General features: G+C 39.5%; 1 protein-coding gene across 1 annotated transcript in view; it reads left to right on the top strand.

Annotated features, from left to right (window-relative positions):
• The window catches only part of RGSL1 (regulator of G protein signaling like 1), a 101,210-nt gene that overhangs the window by 71,718 nt on the left and 6,947 nt on the right, over positions 1-22,545 (top strand). The window contains exons 14-19 of the mRNA XM_025353640.1: positions 16-145; positions 9,370-9,544; positions 17,499-17,637; positions 17,882-18,006; positions 20,273-20,382; positions 22,320-22,406. Coding sequence (XP_025209425.1) covers positions 16-145; positions 9,370-9,544; positions 17,499-17,637; positions 17,882-18,006; positions 20,273-20,382; positions 22,320-22,406 — 766 coding nt within the window. The remainder of the gene's footprint in view (positions 1-15; positions 146-9,369; positions 9,545-17,498; positions 17,638-17,881; positions 18,007-20,272; positions 20,383-22,319; positions 22,407-22,545) is intronic.

Here is a 22,545-nt window from a genome sequence, read left to right as displayed (position 1 = left end):
TCTTTCTTTCCCCAGAAAAAAGGCTGGCTGAGAATGATCAGCTTTATCAGGAGCTTTTGCAAGTACCGCAGATTTATGTTGAATCCTAATAAGCGCCAGGAATTTGAAGACTATCTTCGCCAGGAAATGCAAAATAGCAAGGAAAGTAAGTCATTTCTGTATTTACCCCCACTCCCTGTTGATATTTTAGCCATGAGGGTCAGCCCACATAAGAAGCTTATTGCTTTGTGTCATGCCTGTGTCAGCCTGGAGTCTAGCAAAAAGACCCCAGGTCCTGTGTGCAAAACCAAGCCCAGGCCTGCCTAGAGAGGATGCAAGCCTGGAGGTCTCTGCTTAAGGAACCAGCAAGGGTAGGGAATAATTAACCTAAGGCACTGCAAAATCTTTCATTTTACAAAATAATTTCCTTATGTTTTTGAATTTGGTCTTTAAAAATTATTTTCAAAATTTTTCTGCTTATAAAGTAATACATGCTGTTAATAAAGAAAGAGGTAACAACAATTACAGAAATATATAGTATAGAAGTGAAATTCCCTCAAGAGATAACATTGTTAATGCTTGTAAACTTACCTCCTAATTATTTTTCTGTATATGTATCTTAATATTTACTTTTCCCACAAAATTGATCCCACATATTTGATTTGTAATTTGCTTTTTTTTTTTTTTTTTGCTCAATAATGTATCTTGGACATCATTTTATATCAGTAGACATATATCTGACTTGTTTTTGATTGCCATAAAATGTCCATTATATGGATTCATTCAACAGCTTCACTCATTCATTCATTCATTTAACACACTTTTCGAAAATCTGCTATGTGGCAAGCAGTTTGCCAGGTGCTGGAGATACAGTAGTGAACAGTAGTTAGCCTGCAGCAGAGGATCTGCCCTGTAGCACCTACAGATTTCAAACAGAAAATACAAGCCACAGATACTGGAGCTGGAGTGCCTGGATTTGAATCTGCTACTTTCTAATTGAAGGACCTTGGGAAAATTACTTTGTATCTCTGTTTTCTCATCTGTAGAATGGGAATGAGAATTGTTTCTATTTCACAGGGTTATTAGAACTATGCTTGGCAATAGTACATGCTATAAGAGGGTTAGCTAGTGTTACTGCTATTATTATATAATTGTGATGAGTGATCCCAATGATAATTGCAGGGAGATCCTATCAGTTAAGGCACAGGGCCAGAGAAAATGTCTCCCAGAAAATGACATAAAGTTGAGTTTTCAGAAATGACCAAGTTAAGTAGGTGGGATGGGAGGAGGGTGATTTCTAGGTGTGCACAGAATCATTAAACAAGAAAGAGGACGGTGCAATTCAGAAACTGCAATCAGGCCAATTGGACTAGAGATTAATGAGATGGGGCAAATGCTTGAGATGAGACTGGAAAGATTGGCAGTGACAAATCATGACTCTTTTGATGACATTTGAGTTGTTCCAACTTTCACTTAAACAATGCCACAACCATAAAAACCTTAGAAGAAAACCTAGGCAATACCATTCAGGACATACGCATGGACAAGGACTTCATGTCTAAAACACCTAAAGCAATGGCAACAAAAGCCAAAATTGAGAAATGGGATCTAATTAAACTAAAGAGCTTCTGCACAGCAAAAGAAAATACCATCAGAGTGATCAGGCAACCTACAGAATGGAAGAAAATTTTTGCAATCTACTCATCTGGCAAAGGGCTAATATCCAGAACCTACAAAGAACTCAAACAAATGTATAAGAAAAAAACAACCCCAACAAAAAATTGGAAAAGGATATGAATAGACACTTCTCAAAAGAAGACATTTATGCAGCCAACAGACACATGAAAAAATGCTCATCATCACTTGCCATCAGAGGAATGCAAATCAAAACCACAATGAGACACCATCTCATACCAGTTAGAATGGTGATCATTAAAAAGTCAGGAAACAACAGGTGCTGGAGAGGATGTGGAGAAATAGGAAGACTTTTACACTGTTGGTGGAACTGTAAACTAGTTCAACCATTGTGGAAGACAGTGTGGCGCGATTCCTCAAGGATCTCAAACTAGAAATACCATATGACCCAGCCATCCCATTACTGGGGATATACCCAAAGGATTATAAATCATGCTGCTATAAAGACACATTCACACATATGTTTATTGCGGCACTATTCACAATAGCAAAGACTTGGAACCAACCCAAAAGTCCATCAGTGACAGACTGGATTAAGAAAATGTGGCACATATACACCATGGAATACTATGCAGCCATAAAAAAGGATAAGTCTGTGTCCTTTGTAGGGACATGGATGCAGCTGGAAACCATCATTCTCAGCAAACTATCACAAGAACAGAAAACCAAACACCGCATGTTCTCACTCATAGGTGGGAATTGAACAATGAGATCACTTGGACATGGGAAGGGGAATATCACACCCCTATTGTGGGGTGGGGGGAGTGGGGAGGGATAGCATTAGGAAATATGCCTAATGTAAATGACGAGTTAATGGGTGCAGCACACCAACATGGCACATGTGTACATATGTAACAAACCTGCACGTTGTGCACATGTACCCTAGAACATAAAGTATAATAATAAATAAATAAATAAAATAATGATTAAAATTAAAAAAAAACCAATGCTGCAAAAATACGTATTTTGCAATTGTGTGCTTCTATGAAACAAGTTCCTTAAAATGGGAATGATGGGTAAATGGTTAAAAATAGTTATATTTTGACCCTCTAAAAACATTGCACTAATTTAAACTCTTGCCAACCATATAAACTAGTGTCTGGTTTCTCACATTCTCATCAACACAGTGTGTTGTACATTTTAAAAAACTGTCAACCTGGTAAATAAAAAATAATGTGCCAGATAGTCTATTCTTATTTATATTTCTTTAGTAGTTGAGCATCTTTATTTACTGGCCATTTGCATTATTTCTTGAACTGTTTATGCCCTTTGTCTATTTTTCTATTGGTATCTTAATATTATTTATTTTAATTTGAAAAAAGTTTGTATATATCTTTTATGAACTGCTTCACAACCAAATATTTTGGCTTCAATAATAGTTCTAGCAGACCAGGCATGGTGCCTTATGCCTGTAATCTCAGTACTTTGGTAGGCCAAGGCGGGTGGATCACTTGAGGTTGGGAGTTAGAGACCAGCCTAACCAAGATGGTGGAACTTCATCTCTACTAAAATACAAAAATTAGCTGGGCGTGGTGGTATGCACCTGTAATCCCAGCTACTCGGGAGGCTGAGGCAGGAGAATCGCTTGAACCAGGAGGCAGAGTTTGCAGTGAGCCGAGATTGCACCACTGCACTCCAGTCTGGGTGACAGAGCAAGACTCTATCTCAAAAAGAAAAAAAATAGTTCTAGTTCTTTTGTTTCTTCTTTTAAATAAAACCAGGTCAAGCCCTCATGCCCCAGAATGGTAGGAAGTCCTGTTTCATCATTCTTTGACTACCCACTTCCTCAATATTATGTAAGAACCCAAGACCTGTACTTATCCAATTCAATAGGAGGTCTACCAGACTTCCAGTTCCCCTTAGATACAGGGAAGAGCTTGTGACACTCAGCCTGCCACTGGTCTAAGTTCTTTTATTTGAAATATAGCATACTTATAAGTGACTATATGAGCAGCTGAATACCCATCATCCAAGCCAAGAAATAGAAAATGACGTAACTCAGATGATACCTGGTGCCCCTTTACCCATCACAGATGCAACTCCTATCTTGAACACAAGCATTTATTTTACTATTGCCTTTTAAAATGTACATGTGTTTTCATACTCCTTCTATAGTGGTCCTGCCTCAAACAAACTTTGATTCCCATTGGAACTTCCACTCCATTCATCTTACTGATTTTCTTAGGAGTGTGTGTGTGTTTAGTATCTGAGAAAACAGAAGCAATCAGAAGAGAAGTTTTATAGCTTCCCTCCTCTGAATCACCTGGTCAGCTTCCTCTGTATTCACAGGCTCTGGTCACTGAGTGGGCTGCCTGTCCTTGCTCCTAAAGAAGCATCCAGGCCCTCATCTACTCAAGGGCATTCATCCAGTCATTTTTACTTATTCTCCTGCATCATTTTTATTTTCTCTGCTGGATTACTCAGTTGGCACCAAATATGACATAGTACCTCTCAAGCAAAAATTAATAATAAATTCTCCCTGATTCTACATTCTCCTCAAATTATCTGGCACATTTGTCTGTATCCCTTTTAAACAAAAATCCTCAAGAGTTATGCATTCTTGCTGCTTTGTTTTCTTTTCTTTCCATTTATTTTTAAATTACTTTTTAGAATCACTTTTTAAGCTACAATTTTATACAGTAAAATTCACCAATTTTAATTGTGCAATTTGAGAATGTAAGTATCTCTGCAGTCATGATATAGAATACTTGCTTCATCACAAGAAATTCCTTTATGTGTCTTTTTAATCAACACCCTTCCCCTTCCACTACTACTCTCTGGTCTGGCAACAACTGACCTACTTTCTAATACTACAGTTTAGTCTTTTAAGAAATTTAATATAAATGGAATCAAGCAGTAGTCTTAGTGCATGCATGCAATAGTCTTTTGTGACCAGCTTCTTTTATATAGCATGATGCTTTTGAGATTCGTCTATGCTATTGCATATATCAGTAGCTCATTCCTTTTTATTGCTGGGTAGTATTCCATTGTACCATAGCACACTTTGTTTATGCATTCACCAATTGTTACATATTGGGTTGATTCCACTTTGAGGCTGTTATGAATTACCCTGCTATGAATATTCAAGTACAAGTATTTGTGTGGATATATGTTATTTCTTTTGGGTAAATATCTGAAAGTAGAAGTGCTGGGTTATGTGGTAAGTGTATGTTAACTTTATAAGGAATTGTCAAGCTGTTTTCCAAAGTGGTTTTACCATTTTTGCATTTTCACCACCGATGTAGGAAAGTTTCAATCGTTCCCCATCCTCACCAACCTTTGGTATTATCCATCTTTTTAATTTTAGCCATTCTAGAGGGTATGTAATGGTATTTTGTTTTCATTTAATTTTTATTTTGTCTAATGACTAATGATGTTGAGTATGTGTTCATGTGCTTGCTTGCCATGTTAGTCCATTTTCACACTGCTGATAAAGACATACCCGAGGCAGGGAAGAAAAGGAGGTTTTTTTTTTTTTTTTTTTTTTTTTGAGACGGAGTCTCGCTCTGCCGCCCAGGCTGGAGTGCAGTGGCCGGATCTCAGCTCACTGCAAGCTCCGCCTCCCGGGTTCACGCCATTCTCCGGCCTCAGCCTCCCGAGTAGCTGGGACTACAGGCGCCCGCCACCTCGCCCGGCTAGTTTTTTGTATTTCTTAATAGAGACGGGGTTTCACCGTGTTAGCCAGGATGGTCTCGATCTCCTGACCTCGTGATCCGCCCGTCTCGGCCTCCCAAAGTGCTGGGATTACAGGCTTGAGCCACCGCGCCCGGCCGAAAAGGAGGTTTTAATGGACTCACAGTTCCATGTGGGTGGGGAGGCCTCACAATCATGGCAGAAGGCAAGGAGGAGCAAGTCACATCTTAAGTGGATGGCAGCAGGCAGACAGGAGCTTGTGTAGGGAAACTCCCCTATTTTAAAACCATCAAATCTCATGAGATTCACTATCATGAGAACAACACAGAAAAGACCTGCCCCCGCGATTCAATTATCTCCCACCAGGTTCCTCCCACAACACATGGGAATTCAAGATGAGATTTGGGTGAAGACACGGCCAAACCATACAATTTGCCATACATATTGTGCTATTTTTAGTGAAGTGTCTGTCCGTATCTCTTGCCCATTTTTTAAGAACTTTGTTGTCTTATTATTGGATTATAAGAATTCTTTACATAATCTGGGAATATTTTTGATGGATATATTTTGAAAATATTTTCTCTTGGTTGATGGCTTGCTTTTTCATTTTTTAAGTAGTGTCTTTTGAAGATCCAAAATCTGAAATCCTCCAAACTCCAAACATTTTTGAGTACTGATATGACACCACAAATGGAAAATTTCACACCTAACCTCATGTAACAGGTTGCAGTCAAAATGCAGGGAGAGGTGCAATACACAATTTATTCAGTGTCCCCAAGAAAAAAAATAAAATTACCTTAAGGCTATATGTATAAGGAATATACAAACATAAATAAATTTCGTGTTTAGATTTGGGTTCCAGGCTGGGCGCGTTGGCTCACGCCTGTAATCCCAGCACTTTCGGAGGCCGAGATGGGCGGATCACGAGGTCAGGAGATCCAGACCATCCTGGCTAACACGGTGAAACCCCGTCTCTACTAAAAAATACAAAAAATTAGCCGGGCGAGGTGGCGGGCGCCTGCAGTCCCAGCTACTCGGGAGGCTGAGGCAGGAGAACGGCGTGAACCCGGGAGGCAGAGCTTGCAGTGAGCCGAGATCGCGCCACTGCACTCCATCCAGCCTGGGAGACAGAGCGAGACTCTGTCTCAAAAAAAAAAAAAAAAAAAAAAATTTGGGTTCCATACCCAAAGTGTCTCATTGTGTATATGCAGATATTTCAAAACTTCAAAATCTGAAACACTTCTGGTCCCAAGTATTTCAGATAAAGGATAAGAACCTTAAAATAGGTTTCCAGACATTGTAAATTTTATCTTTTTAGGTGTTAGATATTTTTGTCTTCCTATAAAATATGCCTGAACTTTGTTCAGGGATGCAGTTAAGTTACTCGAAAATAGTTTTATTCTTTTGGATCTTCCTTTAATCATTGGTTAAGTGAATCCAGAGCCATGTTATTTGTATGGCTATTCTCCACTACTGAGGTAAAACCTTCCTGAGTATTCTACTAGATTCCTCATAAATTATGAGTTTTTCTAGTCTCCCGGTGGAAACAGGCACTATTTCTGCTTCTGTGTGAGCACCAAGGACCCTTCTTTAATGCTTGCAGATCCCCCTACGCTCAAGCTTTGGGTAATTTCCTCATATCTTGAGCTGGTCAGCACTCTGCTGAGTACTTGAGGGAACCTCCACAGATTTCCGGGTTCTGCCTCTCCTCTTTGAACTCTATCTTGTAAACTCTAGCCATATTGGTCTCACTGGACTCTCAGGTCCCTCTCCTCAATTCAGAGTCCACCGAACTTGATCTGGGTTTTCCCTCCCTGACTGTGGAATGGATCCTATCTCAAGGTGGTAACGTGGGGCAGAAGTAGGATTCACTCATTTTTCCCAAATCTTAGTGATCACTGTCCTTAATTCTCTGATAGTCAGTGTCTTAAAAACTGTTTCAATATATTTCGTCTGATTTTTAAAAATCGTTTCTGGAGGGAAGATAAATCCAGTCCTTGGCACTCTATCTTGGACAAAAGTGGACATTCTGATAAAAAAAAGTTTCAGTAGGCTGGGAGTGGTGGCTCAAGCCTTAATCCTAGTACTTTGGAGGGCAAGGTGGGTGTATCACCAGAGGTCAGGAGTTCGAGACCAGCCTGACCAATATGGTGACACCCCGTCTCTACTAACAATACAAAAATTAACCAGGCATGGTGGCACATGCCTGTAATCCCAGCTACTCAGGAGGCTGAGACAGGAGAATTGCTTGAACCCTGGAAGCGGAGCTTGCAGTGAGCTGAGATCGTACCACTGCACTCCAGCCTGGACAACGGAGCGAGACCCCCCAAAAAAAAAAAAAAAAAAAAAAAAATTCAGCAGATTAATAATAGTAGCCAAGTTAGAATGATCATCCTGACTGTAATGTACGGAATATACTACACAAAAGCAAAATTAAGTGTAGGAAGCACAGTCAGGGCTGGAACTAGGGTAAGGCAAGGGAGGCATCTAACACACAAAAATTAAGGAGGCACTGACCGTCAGGCTCATGCAGATGCCAACTCCGCACTTGTAACATGTTGATCGTGAATGCTTCCTTAAACAGTGTCCTAGGCACCTACCTCACCTTAGCAGGTCAGGGCCCTAGTCCTGACCCCGAGAACACTAAAGCGGCTTTTGGAACAAGTGAAAAATGATGATGCTTTAAACAAATGTCACTGCAAGAAAGACCAATAGTGGATACACTTGAAATATATGTAGAAAGTAGAATCAACAAGATTTGGTGACTAATTGGATGTGGAAAGAGGAAGAAGTCAAATACGATTCCCAGGTAATAGTGAGTTGGAGCTGCTCATACTGGCTGGTAAGAGCCAGCTGTTAAATATCCTGAAATTTTGTGAGCTACTGAACAAACGTCAGTAGCTAAAAATCTATTACAGTGAGAATATTTACTACCTAAATTAGCGAATAATACAAATTAGGTCTCCCCCTCTACTACCAGAGCCAGTTTACAAGCATCCGATGGCTTCCAGGTTTATTGGGTGAATTTATCACCCTCTTTTCCTAGAATCCCTAACCATCATATCAATTTCCACTGTTATCTAGACTTTTTTTTCCCTTCAAACTCAAGTCTAAGAGAGAAAGATTGAAAGATAGTAGGTGAGGGATCTTATGTCTTATTCAGTATAGTAACCCTAGGGTCTAGCACAATGTCTGAGACATAACAAGTGCTAGGTATTTATGGATTCTTGTAGTTACCCTCCCATTCTATATACAATACTGCACCAAAAGGAATCCCACCTGCGCCATAGGGAGCACCACACCGACTTCAATAAATCCTGAACAGCACTCCAGAATAAAGGATTTGCAGGCAGAATGGTAAATTCTAGAGCCAGATTAGACATTTGTCTGAAACCCAGCCAGATAATTAACCAGGGTCTATCTGTCAGATCCAGCCCAAACCTGTTCTTTTCTCAGACCTGAATCCCTATGAAGAGATGTCTTTGGATATAATTTAGTCAAGAAACTTTCTAAAGGAAGCATTTTATTTTTCTGACACACAATCCAAATCTTCTAGTGGCTCTTGTGCTCTCCTGTACTCGTTACTCTCTTTTGTACTCTAGCTTTCTACCCTCGGTTTCCTTAATAAACTTCTTTACTCCTGATATTTTGACTTTTTCTTTGTGCTGCTTTCCTCATTTGCTCCTAAATTACTTCCTGATAAAACTTGAGTAAGCACCATCAATGCTACACACTCCATTTGGAAGGTCACATCTGCATGTTTCATTTTCACAGTCTCTGCAGAAACCTTAGGGATTAGCATAACTGTGGTGTGATTCTATTTCTATGAGATAAGCACCTTCAGTGCTCAGTTGACATATGTTTTATGTGTGTTGTCGTACTATCTGAGTAGTTGGATTTTTCAAGTCCAAGAAAAAGGTTGAGCCCAATGGCAGAAAGTGACTATTTCAGTAGGCCAAAAGGGTAGATTCACAGTCTCCTTTCTTCTTTTTGTTATGCCCAGGTTGAGGGTAAGAGTGACTTGATCAAACAAGATGTAATTCCTTCTTCTTTCTCTCTCAGATTTCACCACATCACACAACACATCGGGACGTTCAGCTCCACCCTCCACAAATGTCCGGAGTGCAGACCAAGAGAATGGAGACACAACCCTTGTAAAGCGTCGTGTATTTGGCCACAGGATTATCACTGTCAACTTTGTGATCAATGATCTATATTTCTTTTCTGAAATGGAAAAGTAAGTTTCCCACCTCTCTTTCGTCTGCCCTGAAAATGACTTTTCATCCTTAGGACTACCCAGCAGAAACTGGCTTGATCTGTTAGAGACACAGTGATTTCAGCCCTGCCCAGTAAGAATCTCTCCTTCTGAAAATCTTACTGTATGCCGTCACTCAGTTGATTTCCATCTTTCTATTCTTTGGGTCCTAAAAGCTCTTCAGTATTCCAGAAATTCCATTGTTAAAATGCAGTTGCTTAGTCCCAGAAAAGGGAAGCATGTTTTTCTCCATTATTTATAAATGTGGAAAAGTCCTATTATGTAACACCATGGGACCAATATTCTTTAGTTAAAGCCAGGAATTATGATAATACAAATTGTGTGTGTGTCTGTATGACATTAAACAGATATTTTTAAGTTAAGACATACTAGTGTACATTAATTCACCTGTCAAATTTTTTATGTAAAACCAAAGTCAATCCACAATGGAAGGTCTGTAAATTTTTCTTGTATAGACTATACCCCGAAAGCTGTCTACTAATTTTTTTTAATTGATACATAATAGATTTACATATTTTGGAGGTGTATGTGATATTTTGATACATTCATATAATGTGTAAAGATCAAATCAGGGTACTTGAGATATCCATCATCTTCTTTATTTTTTTTTTATGCTAGACAGATTCAAATTATTCTCTTCTAGATATTTTGAAATGTACAAGAGATGATTACTAACAATAGTCACCCTACTGATCCATGGAACACTAGGTCTTACTTCCTCTATCTAACTGTGTATTTGTACCCCTTGATCAAACTGACTTCCTTCATCCCCCCACCCCCTACCCTTCCCAGCTTCTGGTAACGACCTGAGATCCACTTTTTTAGCTCCCACATATGAGTGAAAACATGTGATATTTGTCCTTCTGTGTTTGACTTATTTCACTTAACATAATCACCTACAGCTCCATGCGTGTTGCTGCAAATGACAGGATTTTGTTCTTTTCTGTGGCTTAATACTATTTTATTGTGTATCTGTATACACCACATTTTCTTTAACCATTCATCCACTGATGGGCACTTAGGTTGACTCCATATTCTGGCTATTGCGAATAGTGCTACAATAAACACGGGAGTGCAAATATCTCTTCAACATACTCATTTCCTTTCCTTTGGATATATACCCAGTATTAGGATTGCTGGATCACATCATAGTTCTATGTTTAGCTTTTTGAGGAAGCTCTATACTGTTTTCCACAGTGGCTATACTAATTTACATTGCCACCAACCAGGTACAAGGTTTCCCCTTTTTACATATGCTCACCAGCATCTGTTATTCCCCGTCTTGTTGATAATAGCCACTTTAACTAGGGTAAGATGATATCTCGTTGTGGTTTTGACTTGCAATTCTCTCATGATTTGTGATCTTAGCAGTTTTTCATATACCTTTTGGGTATATGAAAGACAAAAGAAGACAAGAATGTCTTCTTTTGAGAAATGTCTATTCAGATCTTTTGCACATTTAAAAAATCAGATTATTTGGGTTTTTTGTTATTGAGATGTTTGAGCTCCTTATATATTCTGGTTATTAATCTCTTGTCAGATGGATAGTTTGCAAATATTTTCTCCCATTCTGTGGGTTATCTCTTTACTTTGTTGATTGCTTCCTTTGCTGTACAGAAGCTTTTTAGCTTGATGTGATCCATTTGTGTATTTTTGCTTTGGCTCCCTATGCTTCTTACACAAAAAGCTTTGCCCAAACCAATGTCCTGCCGTGTTTCCCCAATGTTTTCTTCCAGTAGTTTCACAGTTTTAGATTTAAGCCTTTAATACATTTTTATTTGATTTTTGTATGTGGTGAGAGATAGGTGTCTGGTTTCATTTTGCTGCATATGGACATTCAGTTTTCCTATCACCATTTATTGAAGAGACGGTCCTTTCTCCCATTGTACATTCTTGGCACCTGTGTCAAAAGTGCGTTGGCTGCAAAGGCATGGATTTATATCTGAATTGTCTATTCTGTTTCACGGGTCTATGTGTCTGTTTTTAATGCCAGCACCATGCTGATTTAGTAACTATAGCTTTGTAGTATATTTTGAAGTCAGCTAGAGTGATGCCTCCAGCTTTGTTCTTTTTGTTCAGGATTGCTGTGACTATTCAGGGTCTTTTGTGGTTCCATGTAAATTTTAGGATTGTTTTTTCTATTTCTGTGAAGAATGCCATTAATATTTTGATAGGAATTGCACTGAATGTATAAATTTCTTTGGGTAGTGTAGACATTTTAATAATATTATGTTTTCCAACCCATGGGCATGGAATATACTTCAATTGTGTGTGTGTGTGTGTGTGTGTGTGTGTGTGCCTTCTTCAATTTTTCCATCAGTATTTTCTTGTATGTATTTTTCAGTTCTTTGTTTAAGTTAATTCTTAGGTATTTTACGCTTTTTGTAGCTGTTGTCAATGAGATGGTTTTCTTGATTTCTTTTTCAGATTGTTCATTGTTGTTGTATCTAAATGCTTCTGATTTTCATATGTTGATTTTGTATTCTGCAACTTTACTGAATGTATGAGTTGTAACAGGCTGTTGGTGAAGTCTTTAGGTTTTTCTAAAGATAAGATTATGTCAACTGTGAATAAGGCTAATTTGACTTCTTCCTTTCCAGTTTGGATGCCCTTTATTTCTTTCTGTTGCCTAATTGTTCTGACTAGAACTTCTACCACTATATTGAATAAGAGTAGTGAGAGTAGGCATCCTTGACTTGTTCCAGATCTTAGAGTAAAAACTTTCAATTTTTCCCCATTCAGTATGATGTTAGCTGTGAGTTAATCAAATATTTGCATTTATTATTTTGAGGTATATTTCTTATATACCCAATTCGTTGAGGGTTTTTATCATAAAGAGATGTTGAATTTTATTGAATGCTTCATCATCTATTGGAATGATCATATGGCTCTTATTCTTGATTCTGTTAATGTGATAGATCACGTTTATTGATTTGCATATGTTGAATCATCCTTGTATCCCTGGGATTAATCCCATTAGATGATGGTGAATGATCTTTTTAATGTGTTGTTGAATCTGGTTTCTAGTATTTTGTTGAGGCTTTTTGCATCTGTGTTCATCAGTGATATTGGCCTATAGTTTTCTTTTTCTCTGCTGCATCCTTCTCTGGTTTTGGTATCGGGTCAATGTTGGCTTTGTAGAATGAGTTTTTAATATTCTCCCCTTTTGCATTTTTTAAGAGTTTGAGTAGAATTAATATTAGTTTTTATTTAAATTTTTGGTAGAATTAATGCCATCAGGTCCTGGCATCTTCTTTGATGGGAAACTTATTATGGCTTCAGTCTTATTACTCATTATCTGTTCATTTGAGTTTTCTGTGCCCTCATGATTCAATCTGGTAGTTTTTCTGTATGCAAGAATTTATTTATTCATTTCTTCTAGGCTTTCCAATTTGTTGGTGTATAGTTGTACATAATAATCTCTAATGACTATGTCTCTTTTTTGTTTCTGATTTTATTTATTTGGGTCTTCTTTTTGCCTTTATCAGTCTAGCTAAAGGCTTAATGATTTTGTTTATATTTTTTAAAAACCAACTTTTTGTTTCATTAATCTTCTGTATTTTTTAGTCTTAATTTCATTTATTTCTGCTCTGATATTTATTATTAATATTTTATTCTTTCTACTAATTTGTGTTTGGTTTGTTCTTGTTTTTTAGTTTCTTGAGGGCATCATTAGGTTGTTTATTTGAAGTCTTTCTACTTTTTTGATGTAAGTATTTATTTTCTAAACTTTCCTCTTAGTACTGCTTTTGTTGTATCCATAGATTTTGGAATGTTGTATTTCCATCTTCATTTGTTTCAAGGAATTTTTAAATTTTCTCCTTTATTTCTTCACTGACCCATTGGTCATTCAGGAGCATGTTGTTTAATTTCCATGTACTGTAGGAAACAGTTTCCAAGGTTCTGCTTGGTATTGATTTCTAGTTGTTTTCCATCATGGTCAGACAGGATGCTTGATTTTATTTCTACTTTTGGAAATTTGTTGAGACTTGTTTTGTGGTATATTTTGAAGAATGTTCCATGTGCTGATGAAAAGATTGTATATTCTGTAGCAGTTGGGTGAAATGTTCTGTAAATGTCAGTTAGACCTATTTGGTGTGGTGTGTAGTTTAACTGCAATTTTTTGTTGTTGATTTTTCTGTCTGGATAATCTGTCCATTACTAAGAGTGGGGTATCAAAATCTCCTACTATTATTGTATTGCAAGCTTTCTCTCCCTTTAGATCTTTTAATGTTTGCTTTATATACTTGGGTGCTCTCATCTTGAATGCATTGATATTTATAATTGTTATATCTTCTTACTGAATTGACCCCTTTATCATTATATAATAACTATGTCTCTTTTTAGAGTCTTCAACTTGTAGCTTATTTTATCTGATGTAGCTAAAGGTATCCCAGCTCTTTTTTTGGTTTCTACTCACATAGAATATCTTTTTTCATCCCTTCACTTTTAGTCTATGTGTGTTTTTATAGGTGAAGTGAGTTTCTTGTAGGTAGCATGTAGTTGGGTCTTGTTTCTTTATCCATCCAGCCACTGTATGTCTTTTAATTAGAGAATTGAGTCTATTTATAGTCAACATTCTTGTTAATAAGTAAGAACTTACTACTGCCTTTTTGTTGCTTGTTTTCCAGTTGTTCTTGAACTCCTCTCTTCCTTTCTTACTGTCTTCCTTTGTGATTAAGTAATTTTCTGTGGTACTATATTTTAATTCATTGCTTTTTATTTTTAGTGTAACTATTATAGGTTTCGGATTGTGGTTACTATGAGGATTACCAAAAATATTTTGTGGATATAACAAATTATTTTAATGAGATGACAGCTTATCTTACATCACAAAGAAAAGAAGAGAAACAACAACAACAAAAAACTAAAATGAACCTCTACACTTTAACTCCATCCTCTCAACATTTGGACATTTTGTCTCAATTTGCATATTTTTTATTGCTTGTCTCTTATCAGATTGCTTCAGCTATTGTTCCTTCTGATAAATTTGTCTTTTGGGCTTCATACTAGAGTTATGAGTGAATTGCACACCACAATTACTATATTAGAATATTCTGGGTTGGTCTGTGCACTCACTTCTACCAATGAGTTTTATACCTTCAAATGCTTCCTTCTTGCATGTTAGTGTCATTTTCTTTCAGTATAAAGAACTCTCTTTAGCATTTCTTATAAGATATGTCTATTGGTCATGAATTTTCTCAGTTTTTGTTTGTCTAGGAAAGGCTATCTCTCCTTCATAGTTGAAGGATAGCTTTACTGGATACAGTACTCTTGGATGGTGGTTTTTGTTTTATTTTGTTTTGTTTTTTTAGCACTTTGAAAATGTTTTCTCATTTTCTCCTGGCCTTTATGGTTTCCATTGAGAAGTCTGTTGCCTGATGAATTGGAGGTTCTTTGTATGTTATTTTCTTCTTTTTATGCTTTTAAGATTCTCTCTTTTTCCTCGACCTTTAAGAGTTGATTACTATAATACTTGGGGTAGTCTTATTTGAGTCAAATTTATTTAATGTTCTCTGACCTCCCTGTACCTGAACATGTATGTCTATGTCAAGTTTCAGAATGTTTTCTGTTGTTGTTTTGAATAAATTTTCTTTTCCTTGCTCTTGCTCAACTCCCTCTTGAACACCAATGATTTTTAGATTTGCTCTTTTGAAGTAATTTTGTATATCTTATAGGTGTCTTCATTACTTTTCATTCTTTTTACTTTTTTCTCCTCTGTCTCATTATATTTGAGTTCTGAGATATTGCTGGTAATAATCTCAGTACCATTTGTTTGTTTTGAGTTTCCATATGGGAGAATGAAGCCAACTTGCTTCCATGCTAACATTTTGGAACCTAGAGTGTCTGTCTACTGATTTGAATTTTTATTTCTTTAAAGTGGAACAGAATTTAAAGATTACTGTGAAGCAATTCAATCCTTCTGGATTTTTATACCTTTTTCTTATGTTTTAAACTGCCTGGCCACACCTAACTCAACAGTCTTTTGTTTTTGTTTTTATGAGACGGAGTCTCACTCTGTCACCAGGCTGGAGTGTGGCACCATCTTGGCTCACTTCAACCTCCGCCTCCCAGGTTCAAGCGATTCTCCTGCCTCAGCCTCCCAAGTAGTTGGGACTACAGGCGCATGCCACCACGCCCAGCTAATTTTTGTATTTTTAGTAGAGACGGGGTTTCACCACGTTGGCCAGGATGGTCTCCATCTCCTGGGTCTGATCGCCCACCTCATCCTCTCAAAGTCCTGAAATTACAGGTGTGAGCCACTGCACCCAGCCAACAGCACTTTTTTAAAAAGCTACTTGCCTTCATTAGAATTTCCAAAACATTCTAATTTGTTTTCATAGAAATAATAACTTTTCTTTCATGTTCATATTTTATCAGTTTTCACAAGTTACTAATTATAGAAATTATAGTTACTAATTATCTTTACAATAGGGAAAGATACTTGGGAAGAAACACAACTCCTGGTACACATTCACTTCTACTAGTTTGAGAAAGGTGAGAGTGTACTAAAGATGTCCCTCTAATCTATGCAGTCAGCGTGTCATGGGCATCAGTCAGTGTGTTTTTCAAAAATGTAGACACCTGGTAACTCATGCATCAGTTAGAAGAGTTTGGTTAAGAGATCTTCTACTGCACTCCAGTGATGGATTTAGCTCATTTCCACAAATGCTTGTTGATTGCTCACTCTTTACTGAACACTGGGTTTGACACCGGATATACAAAAAACAACTAAGACGTGCTCTCTACTTCTAAGATCCCACAAACTAACGAAGATGGCAGAAAAGACACAAACAAAAGTTAGGAAGTGTCTCAGGATGATAGGTGCTATGGGAGAATCAGGCGCAAGAAGACTATTTAGACAACTGTGAGTCCTCAGGTATGGTTTCTCGGGAGACCCAAAATTCTTGGGTAATCTAAGCTAAGGAAGACTAGGGGTTAGTCAGATAATAAAGGATGTAGGGGGAGGCAATGGAGGAGCAGAGGGAGATACTAGTCAGAGTGCATAGCCTCACCTGCTGCTGCTCCCATTCCCACCACATTGCCTCTTCTTCCTCGCTTGACCTTTACAAACTATTCTCTGTATAACAACCAGAGTAGCCTATTAAAAACACAAACCAGACTAGATCATTCTCCTGCCTAAAATGTTCTACTGGTGGCCGGACGCGGTGGCTCACGCCTGTAATCCCAGCACTTTGGGAGGCCGAGGTGGGCAGATCACGAGGTCAGGAGATCGAGACTATCCTGGGTAAAAAGGTGAAACCCTGTCTCTACTAAAAAATACAAAAAATTAGCCGGGTGTGGTGGCAGGCGCCTGTAGTCCCAGCTACTCGCAAGGCTGAAGCAGGAGAATGGCGTGAACCCGGGAGGCGGAGCTTGCAGTGAGCCGAGATCACGCCACTGCACTCCAGCCTGGACGACAGAGTGAGACTCTATCTCAAAAAAACAACAAAAAAGAAAATCTTCTACTGGCTTTCCATTACCACTGGAATTAAGTCCAAACCTCCTTTCATTGCCTTTAAGTGCTCTACAGGAGTGGGACCTGCCTGCATCTCAGGGCTTGCCTCAGGCCAGCACAGGAGAGGGAAGAGCAAGATAGTCCTTAGGCCTTTAAGTCATTAGAGGTGCCAATGCTGCAGGGCCAGAATGGGTGAAGAAGGGAAGGTGGGATGAACAAGGGGATTTGTGGTGAAGGAATTCAATGCACTTGAAGGGGCACGTGACGTGTTATCTGACCTGTGGTAAGTGCTCAATATTTGCCAATGGATGAATTATGACTGAATGAATAAAGTCACAACCTGGCCTAGAGCTGGCCTTGCCTTTTTTGGGCCAGAAATGAGTGTAGGCTGGGGGCCTTGTTAGTCACTGTTTTCATCTTCTCCTCCTCATTTCCTACTTCACATTTCTTTTTTAGATTTAATAATCTGGTAAGTTCAGCCCACATGCTGCAGGTCAACCGGGCATACAATGAGAATGATGTGATCCTAATGCGGTCCAAAATGAACATTATCCAAAAACTCTTCCTGAATTCTGACATCCCTCCAAAGCTGAGGGTAAGAAAGACTCCCACTCCACTCTGGCCTTTCACCAAGAAGCATTTCCCCCACAAGGACAATTAGAAAGCTAATTATCAGGCACCTCGTAAGTCCTGGCCAACTAAATATCCTTTACCCAGCAACTCCATGAAAACCATCTGCCTTTTGGAGAGGGGGTGGTCATGGGGTTCTGGGGGCCAGGAGAGGTTTTCTGCCTTCCCTTGGAGCTTCCGTCAGTGACAGGCTCCCACTCTGCGGGTAGGTGAATGTCTCTGAGTCCCAGAAGGATGCCATCCTTGCTGCCATCACAGAGGGCTACCTAGATCGGAGCGTCTTCCATGGGGCTATCATGTCTGTCTTCCCCATCATTATGTACTTCTGGAAAAGGTAAGTATTTCTCCTTATTCAGTGACTGCCAGGTCAGGAAAACACACTTAATTTGGAGAGAGTTTTCTGTCTTCCTCTAGCACTCTGTTTCATTTTTCCAGTATCTAGGGGGAACTGAGATGGTGTCTTCTTATCCTGTTCACCTCACTCCATCCCTCACACAGAACACCAATCACTGAATCCACAGATGGAAGGCAGAGTAAGACTGAGAACCAAAATGCCTGGTTTCCCACCCCTCCTCTTTCTATGCTTGCTTGGAGCAAGAATGTGAGATTTTCATAGGCCTGGGTTTCTCACAAGAAGGTAAGACTGAACCACAGCCACTTGGGGAGAAATTCTGTTGAGGCTAACACAACTGCTTGTGCTTAAGGAGCTGCATGAAGAAAGTAAGCCAGAAGTGTTTTGCTCTGCTGTGCTCAAATCCCCATAATTACCACTGAGGGAGACACAGTTGCTAGATACTCCAATTATCAAGAGGAGCTAGACATTCAAATGTGTATTTCATCTCTTCCAAGGTTAAAGTGGCAAATATGGCAACTAACAAAACTAAAACATGGTGAAGAACCTGTGAAGGCCAAAAATCAAAAATGAAGCAAGCAAAATATATGCAGATATTTTGTGGCCAAATGCAATCTGTGGTGCACTGGTTTCTAACCTGTCCTGTGGAGATTTAGCCTGAGCCCTCCCAGCTGGTTATTTATTCCTGTGGTCTGCCAGAGTTTCCGCTCATATCTTCCACATGGTGAATGGCAGTGCCTTGGGTGGTAGTGACCAGAGGACACCTGACTGAAATGTTCCCAGACAAAGATAATCAGGACACTTAAGTGACTTTGACTCTTAGAATTTCCCATCTTCCACCAAAAAAAAAAAGTTATTTTATTAAAACAGAAGTGTGAAATTGCTTACCAATCTCTAACCTTTATTTTAAAATCCCTAAGATAATAAATTATTTAATACAGAACTGAGAGAAGTACAAAAATCTAAGTTCAAGACAAGCAATTTAACCTTTTGATCATCAAATGTTGTCTAGAACTTAATTCCAGTTCTCCTAGCAAGGACTAAATAGATATTCACCCAGAGACTTTTGGAGGGATTGGGAACCTCTGAGAAATATATGCTTCTCTTGAATGAGCCAGTGTTCAGCTATCTCCTATGTGCTTAGAAAAATGAGACATGCTTTAGGGAGGCTTTGGATTCCTGTTCCTCCTGCAGTTTCTTTACTTACTTTCCTACATACTTATAAAGAAATTTATATTATGCAAATTGTGTTTACATATATTATCTTAAATGAACCTCTCCACAACCCTATGCAGTGGGTGGGGAGGAGTATTACTATCCCTGCTTTACAGATGAGACTGAGGTTCAGAGTGGTTGAGGGACTTGCCTAGAATCACTTGGTAAGTGGTAAAACCAGCATTAGAAACCAGGTCTCTTGGTCTCTCATCACCATAAGTAATGCATGTGTGGCATATTGGGAGGTCCATTACAGGAAGGAGACCCAGTTCAGCAAGTGAAATGGGAAAAGTCTACTGGGATAGAACAGACTGTCCCTCAGAGAGAGGGGAGGAGGGCAGCAGGCAAAACCACCAGAGCCAAAGCGCCAGAGAAAATAAATTCAGTCTTAGCCAAGATTGACCTCCAAGGGGTCCAGTCCAAGGACTGGCTGAAGGTAGGGATAGCAAGGGGCTTGGAACCAGGAAGGAAGAGATGGTGGTGAGTATTGCACAGGTTTCTAGAGAACATAAAAGTCATAAAGAGTATATAAATCTGAGTTCACATGAGAAACCAGGTCTATTCTAGGGAAGGGCTTGCTGGGAATAGAGTGAGGTAGTCAAGGCTCTCAGTAAGGGTCAGGGTGGAAACTAGGATTAGGACCTGAGCAAAAGCCCTTCAGACACTCTGGCCATACCAGGTGGGGTCAGATAGGGATGACAGAGTCTGATGCTGGGGTGCACCTCAGGGGTGAACCTCACCCCAGGCCTCGGGATAGCAGGCCCTTTACAGGCTCCATTCACTGATGGTTCCAGAAAGAAGTCCCAACAAACTGCCCATGCCAGGCCCCCACTGGAGCCAGGTCTGGACAAAGAGGAGGCCTCAGAACAAAGGCCACTGGCAGGTAGTACTCCAAGGCCAGGATGCTCTCCTCTTCTCTGTTGGACACCCATATTCTCTGAGGACTGGCCTGGTCCCATTTCCCCTGTGCTCGGTGCTCCAGCCCCCTCCACTGGGGGTTCCCTCCTGTGACCAGAAGCCTTTCTTCCCACAGGTTTTGTTTCTGGAAGGCGACCCGCTCTTACTTACAGTACAGGGGGAAGAAGTTCAAGGACAGAAAAAGCCCTCCTAAATCTACGGAGAAGTATCCTTTCTCGAGTGGAGGTAAGCTCCACCATGACTCACAGCCCCATTCTCTAGCAACCAAGACTTGCGAAGAGAAAGCAAGGACCCAAGGGGCTAAATTCAAGGCTTCCTCCAGGGTGTTTGCTGGAGCCGGGACAGCTCATTTACTTGGCCCTCAGGGAGACGGAGGACTCAGGGTAAAGCACAAATTATCTGTCACTAGCAGTGCTAGCAGAGGGTACCTCTCCCCAGCAATAACTCCGGGACACCTCTGTGCATGCCGGTCACAGTCTATGTTGAGGGTACATGGAGAGGATGATCTGCTTTTCTGCTGCTTAAGAAGCCCCTTGCTCTATCTCCATTAAACCCTCCCATTTAGAAAGCATTTATTTTATAGCATTAAGCGACAACATTAAAACCTGCATATATAGTTTTAATGTGATAAATATGTTTTTATGTACATATAATTTTTATGAAAGCTGACATATATATATATAAGCAGATATATGAAAGCATACACATATTTACTTATGTACGAATTCACAAAAAATAAATATGCATATATATATATATACACACACACGCACACACAGCCATGCACCACATGTTTCAGTCAATAATAAACCACATATACAATGGTAATCTCATAAAATTATAACACTGTACTTCTACTGCACTTTTGCTATGTTTAGATATGTTTAGATGCACAAATATCATGGGGTCACAATTGCAACAGCATTCAGTACAGTAGCTTGCTCTATAGGTTTGTAGCCTAGCAGCAATAGGCTATTCCATAAAGCCTGAGTGTGTAGTGGGCTCTGCCATTTGGTTTGTGTAAGGACATTCTATGATATTCACACAATCACAAAATCACCTAATGACACATTTCTCAGAATGTATCTCTGTCATACAGCTGTGATTGGTACTTGAGCACAAGGGAATTTTAACAAGGAAGAGGATAGTGAACAGGGCAGTGGCTGGTGAGGACAAGGCTGAATGTCTTTCAGGGGAAAGTTCTGAAAACCAAAGAAATCAGGTCTGTGAATCTGGGAACAGCATCAGAGAGTCATCATGTACAAGTTGCGAGACCTTGAGCATGGTGCTCCCCTCTGTCAGCCTCACATCCTTGATCTCATGTCTCAGTCCATTTTGTGTTACTAAAACAAAATACCTCATATTGGGTAATTTATAAAGAAAGAAATGTATTTGGTTCATGATTCAGGCGGCTGGGAAGTCTAAGAGCATGACACTAACATCTGGCAAAGGACTTTATGCTGCATCACCCCATGGTGGAAGGCAGAAGGGCAAGAGAGTATGAGAACAAGAGACGGCTGAACTCACCTTTATAACAAACCCACTCCCATGATAATGGCAATAATCCATTCATGACAGCAGACCCCTCGTGGCTTCATCATCTTTTTTTTTTTTTTTTTCCCGAGACAGAGTTTCGCTCTTATTGCCCAGGCTGGAAATGGAGTGCAATGGCGTGATCTTGGCTCACAACAATCTCCACCTCCTGGGTTCAAGCGATTCTCCTGCCTCAGCCTCTCACATAGCTGGAACTGCAGGCACACACCACCATGCTCAGCTAATTTTGTATTTTTAGTAGAGATGGGGTTTCGCCACATTGGTCAAGCTGGTCTCAAACTCCTGACCTCAGGTGATCCACTCACCTCGTCCTCCCAAAGTGCTGGGATTACAGGCATGAGCCACTGTGCCCAGCCAGCCTCATCACCTTTTGAAGGTCTTGTCTCTTAATACCATCTCTGTGGCAATTAAACTTCAACATGAGTTTTGGAGGTGACATTCAAACCATAGCATTTCACATACAAAGGTTTAGATTTAGATAATGTTTTATCATTAACATTTTGTAATCTAAGGTGTGTTAAACAAGAGCTTTATTACTTACTTAGAAAGATTTATTTCAGTAAGAGTTGTTGCAAGTGTTTTTAATGCTTGTTTTTGTCCTTCCCCAGGGGACAATGCCATCTTAAGGTTCACCTTGCTCAGAGGTATTGAGTGGTTGCAGCCTCAACGGGAAGCAATAAGTTCAGTTCAAAATTGTGAGTTGGAATTGGATCCCCACTGGCAGCAAAAGTTTGCTACTCAATCAGAGGGTGACTTTAAAACCAGCTTGACCAATCCCCTTATTGACCGTAAAGAGACTGAGACCCCCAAAATGTGAAGTAACTTGCTGAAGAT

The sequence above is a fragment of the Theropithecus gelada genome, chromosome 1, assembly GCF_003255815.1.
Source record: "Theropithecus gelada isolate Dixy chromosome 1, Tgel_1.0, whole genome shotgun sequence".
Lineage (NCBI taxonomy): Eukaryota > Metazoa > Chordata > Mammalia > Primates > Cercopithecidae > Theropithecus > Theropithecus gelada.
The sequence above is the reverse complement of the archived record's forward strand: the minus strand, read 5'-3'. Positions and strand labels throughout refer to the sequence as shown.